The 5,774-nt window shown below is 36.4% G+C and overlaps 1 protein-coding gene across 1 annotated transcript in view; it reads left to right on the top strand.

The window, feature by feature from the left end:
- asic1a (acid-sensing (proton-gated) ion channel 1a) overlaps nt 1–3,414 on the top strand; it is a 27,736-nt gene extending 24,322 nt beyond the window's left edge. The window contains exons 10-11 of the mRNA XM_016497490.1: nt 1,420–1,499; nt 2,860–3,414. Of these exons, the coding sequence (XP_016352976.1) occupies nt 1,420–1,499; nt 2,860–2,979 (200 nt within the window). The 3' untranslated portion in view covers nt 2,980–3,414. The remainder of the gene's footprint in view (nt 1–1,419; nt 1,500–2,859) is intronic.
- Nucleotides 3,415–5,774: the final 2,360 nt, after the last annotated feature.

Here is a 5,774-nt window from a genome sequence, read left to right on the forward strand (position 1 = left end):
TTTTTGCTGCAGTGCCCGGGGAGCAGTTGGGGGTTTGGTTTTGGGGGCCTTGCTCAAGGGCACCTCAGTCGTGGTATTGAAGGTGGGAGAGAGCGCTGTACATTCACTCCCCCCACCTACAATCCCTTCCGGTACGAGACTCGAACCCGCAACCTTTGGGTTACGAGGCCGACTCTCTAACCATTAGGCCACGACTTCCCCCAAGAAGATGGAGACATCCAGCATGGTGTTCCGCAAAGGGAGACCAGCGAGGCCCAGAGAGAGAGGCACGGGCTGAGTTAGGTAAGGAGAGATCCTGTGTGTTTCGTTGCTGAAGCGAAAATACTTTGTTTGGCCTTCTAAAAGAGGACACGACTAGAAATCAGTGGTTAAGCTGTTCCAGAACAGTTCAACCAAAAATTCAGATGTGTGCAGTGCATTTTATGGAGGACTGTTTCCTGATCCTGGTAGAGTAGACTACAATGCCGGCTGTTCTGACTCACAGCCTGTAAGTACGTTTTCATATTTAAAGGATTTGCCACTGATAATTCAAACGCAAGTTTTGAGCATCGTTTCTGTCGTTTCTCCGATCACAAATGCAGACATGGTTTTATGTTTACGCGGCACGATGCAATGCAACGCGTAAAAAGACAGTATAAGTCATTATAATCTGTAATTATGTCCCCACTGGATGCAACCAATGCCTCGTTTATAATGGGTTTTATTGGTTTTGTCTCGTCGCTCCGGGACAAGGCATCACAATATGGTAAGGGGTGTAACATTTCCGTCACACGCTTGAGGTATTCGGCCAATCACAGCACACCTTGCTTTTCAGACCAATGAGCTTTGTAAAAATCTACGCGTTTCAGAAAGGCGGGGCATAGAGGAGAAACAATAATGTACAGTATGTGGAAAATAATAATAATTTATGCTTAAACCGCATAAATACATTTCATTACACCAAATAATGTTCTTTTTAGCAACATCATATGACCCCTTTAAAATAACTGTTTTTATATGAATATATTTTAAATTGTAATTTATTCCTGTGATGCAAAGCTGAAATTTCAGTATCATATCTCCAGTCTTCATCGTCACATGATCCTTCAGAAATCATTCTAATATGCTGATTTGGAAATTGATACAATTTTTCAGGATTTTTTGATGAATAGAACAGCGTTTATTTGAAATAGAAATCTTTTGTAACATTATAAATGTCTTTACTGTCACGTTCGATCAATTTAATGCATCCTTGCTGAATAAAAGTATTAATTTCTTTCAAAAAATCAGACCGAAATCAAACTTTTGAGTGCTAGTGTACAATGAATTAGAGGTAATATCTACAGAGAATATCACAGACCTGGATAAGAAATTAGCCAAAACATCTTAGCGAATGTTTTTCACCTCTTGTGAAATGTGTGTGTGTTTGTGTGTTGGTAGGTGATATCGGAGGACAGATGGGGCTGTTCATTGGAGCCAGCGTTCTTACGATTTTGGAGCTTTTTGACTACCTTTATGAGGTAAGATATACAACGTATCTGTATGGCTGTTTTGTCATAAACATTTCTGCTGGGATTTGTGTGGTGACATTTTTATAGTTTACCAAAGGAATATTTTAAATTCTGTTACCCTCATGATATTCATGACGACCCAAATTACTTTCTTTTTATCTGTGGAACAGAGATTTTTCTGCAGAAATTTGCTATTCACCAAAAATCTCTTGCTACATTATCCATTGCAATATGTCAAGCTTAAATACACTACCATTCAAATGTTTGGGGTCAATAAGAGTTGTTTTTAAAAGAAAGTAATACTTTTAATTAGCAATGATGTATTAAATTGACCGAAAGTGACAGTAAAGATCTTTATAATGTCTTTCTATTGATCAAAGAATCCTGAAAAAATGGTTGTTTACAATAATAGGAGGCAGCACAAGAGTTTTCAACATTGATAATAATCAGAAATGTTTCTTGAGTCGCAAATCAGCATATTAGAATGATTTCTGAAGGATCATGTGACACTGAAGACTGGAGTAATGATCCTGAAAATGCAGCTTTGCATCACAGGAATATATTACATTTTAAAATATATTAAAAGCAAAAGCAGTTATTTTAATTTGAAATAATATTTCACAATATTAGTGTTTTTACTGTATCAAATAAATGCAGCTTTGGTGAGCAGAAGAGTCTTCTTTCAAAAACATTTTAAATATCTCACCAACCTCAAACTTTGAAATGGTAGTGTATGCAAAATGAAAGAAATCCTGAAGATTTAAAAGAGTAATGACAGCCCTAGTAAAAAGTAATATTTATTTAAAATACAATACATTTCATACTAAGTATAGTTCAAATCTATTAACATATTTACTGACGTATATCACTCAAGACTTACTGATAGAAAAATTATAATTAAACTCTATTTGGAGTACTACTTGTGCACAAAGCACAGTTTTTAATATTAAGCCTGAAATGTGTTTTAATGTCACTATTGATGAGGACTGTATGATCTTTGAATAATATCGGTCTTTAAATAGAAGAAATGTCAAGTTTACCTGAAGTATACTCGCAATAGTTCCACTTAGCACAGTCAAATATACTTCAGTGTATCTTTAGTTGGACTTCAGCACTACTTCCGCACAATTAAAGTTCAGTAAGCACAAAATTAGTGCTTCCAATTTAGCAGACTTTAAGTATACCAGTTTAGTATCCCAAAAGTAAAACTGCAGGGTATTTTTATTAGTATACTTAGCATGAAATAAATGTTTTTCAGATAAATTTTACTATGTTTATTTTTCACTAGGGAGAACTTTCATTTTGGAGTGAACTAACCCTTCAAAGACAACGTCACAACATCTTTTTGTCTTTCTTTTTGTCTGTCAAGGTAATGAAACACAGGTTGTGCCGCTGCTCCGACAAGAAACATCACAACAACAACAACACTGATCACGGCACTGTACTCGGCCTGGATGATGTCAAATGTCACGTCAGTAAATTCCATTAACATTCCCGCAGAAATTCCAGCTGTTCATGTTCTACATTTTAGCAGATGGCATCACAACACCAGCACGGTTGTGTTTTCTACGGATTGTTCTGGCATCTTGTGGTTGTACTCTCTCTCTCTCTCTCTCTCTCTCTATTATGCCTGTGTGATTTTCTAGGATTTTTCCAAAAATGTTTTGTGGTTAACTGAACAAGCTGCTTTTGATTATGTCTGTATAGGGCAGGAATGTCAAAAAAGTTTAATATTAATTAAATGGTTCGATCTCTGTGTGCCTGGCCTTTTGTGACAGAATTGCGTCCGCTAGCTTGAGGGGTTACTGTATGTGTCATATTTTGTTGATTCTGTGCATCTTAATGGCTATTATATGGCTGTAAATGCATTGTGACAGGCGATTCATTGCACAAGGGAACACCATTACATGAGGGAACACCAGTCTAAAAGGAATACTTCACCCAAAAATTAACATTTGCACGAAATTCACTCACCCTCAGGAGTTTTTCTTCATCAGAACAGATTTGGAAATATTTAGCATCACATCATCTGCTCACCAATGGATCCTCTGCAGTGAATGGGTGCCGTCAGAATGAGAGGCCAAACAGCTGATAAAAACTTAGCATCACATCATCTGCTCACCAATGGATCCTCTGCAGTGAATGGGTGCCGTCAGAATGAGAGTCCAAACAGCTGATAAAAACATCACAGTAATCCACAAGCAGTCCACACCACTCCAGTCCATCGGTTAATGTCTTGTGAAGTGAAAAGCTGTGTGTTTGTATGAAACCAATCCATCATGAAGATGGATTTTTATCAGCTGTTTTGACGGCACCCATTCACTCCAGAGGATCCATTGGTGAGCAAGTGATGTAATGCTACATTTCTTCAAATCTGATCCCATGAAAAAACAAACTCATCTACATGTTGGATGGCCTGAGGGTGACTACATTTTCAGCTCATTTTTGGGTGAACTGTTTCTTGAAGGCTTGTGGGTGCTACATGATGTGAGCATGATAACACCGGCCCATGTCACTAACCCTAGATATTCCCAGGGGTGCATGTGAGCTCTCTTAAGGCTTCTGTCCGCAGTGTCATGTTTGTTTCGGGAGCTGGGATGCGTGTGCATGTCTGTATATGTGTCTGTTAACGTTGTGTGCCATTGGTGTGTGTGCGTGCAAGCTTGACTGCAAGTGCATGGATGTGTTTGTCAGTTTGTAAGTGTGTCTTTGTGCATGTATATATTACATGTGATCATTTCTGGAATGGATGAGGAAAAGTTGGAGCAACAGAGTGACCCATATTTTTAAACAGGAAAGGAAGTAGTCTGATGCATTAGAAAGGTGTGTCAAATGCCAGCAGATAGTACGCAGTTATTTGTTGTGGACTATTGTAGTTTATGAATATTTTTTCATGTCAGATTTAGATTTTAGACACAATATTTATCTCATATACAGCAGATTCTGGTCTGGTTTCTTTTCAGAAAACCATGCAATCAATTATCAGTATTTCCTACAAAATCAGGATTGTCAAATATCAGCAGTATTAATATGTAAATCAAACTTTTTCAACTGATACATTTCTGTATTATTTTGATGTTTATCATGTGGCTGTAATAAAAATTTTTTTTTTTTTTATGAATAATCATGAATAAAATGATGTCTTGCTTACCTGCCTGCCTGCCTGGAATATTTCTGTGCGTGTCTGTACAACTTAAGATGTAATTTTGGGCCAATTTGTTGCCTTGGCAACTGAAATAAGTTTAAGTATTAAAATAACTAAAACTGAAACAAATTAAAGACAAATATTTCTACAAAATGTCTAAAACTTGAACTAAAATTGAAATGAAAAATAAAACATATCAAATAAAAGTTAATTAATATTTTGAATTATGTAAAAACAATTAAAATATGAATTAATACTAAATAAATAATTCTAAAATAACACAAAGGTTATACAGTGGGTACGGAAAGTATTCAGACCCCCTTCAATTTTTCACTCTTTGTTATATTGCAGCCATTTGCTAAAATCATTTAAGTTAATTTTTTTTCCTCATTAATGTACACACAGCACCCCATATTGACAGAAAAACACAGAATCGTTGACATTTTTGCAGATTTATTAAAAAAGAAAAACTGAAATATCACATGGTCCTAAGTATTCAGACCCTTTGCTCAGTATTTAGTAGAAGCACCCTTTTGATCTAATACAGCCATGAGTCTTTTTGGGAAAGATGCAACAAGTTTTTCACACCTGGATTTAGTGAAAAATTTAAGGGGGTCTGAATACTTTCTGTACCCACTGTAACTCTCAAAAAAAATCCATAAGCTCTTTTTGAATTGAGGAATTCCTGTCCTGAGCCAACATCGGTTCTCATGGAACTTTGACCTTTGGCCCCAGAGATCTGTTCTGGTATTCCATTTATTCCTTAACAGGGGATTCTATTGTTCAAAGGGCATTTTGCCATCTTAAGCCACTCAGTTCCTTTGTTAAATTCCTATTCTAATGAATCAGTTGATCTTTTACTTCCACGTGTGGCTGAATCTCACAAAAATGTCTCACATTTCAATCAAAAGTTAAAAAAAGAAGAAATTATATTTTGCATAAAGCATGTTTGTTGGACCAGTACAATGCATCACAATTCCCGTTCGTGACAGGTTTGCGTGTCTACTTTATACTTCCCATCTCACTTTATAACTTATTGATTCTCGTGCTAAAAATAGTTTTTAAGCTTGACAATCAGTCCTTAAAGGTGGGGTAAGCGATTTCTGGTAGCCAATGTTGACATTTGAAATCACCAAAAC

The sequence above is a fragment of the Sinocyclocheilus anshuiensis genome, unplaced genomic scaffold, assembly GCF_001515605.1.
Source record: "Sinocyclocheilus anshuiensis isolate Anshui unplaced genomic scaffold, SAMN03320099.WGS_v1.1 scaffold1083, whole genome shotgun sequence".
NCBI classification, from domain to species: Eukaryota; Metazoa; Chordata; class Actinopteri; order Cypriniformes; family Cyprinidae; genus Sinocyclocheilus; species Sinocyclocheilus anshuiensis.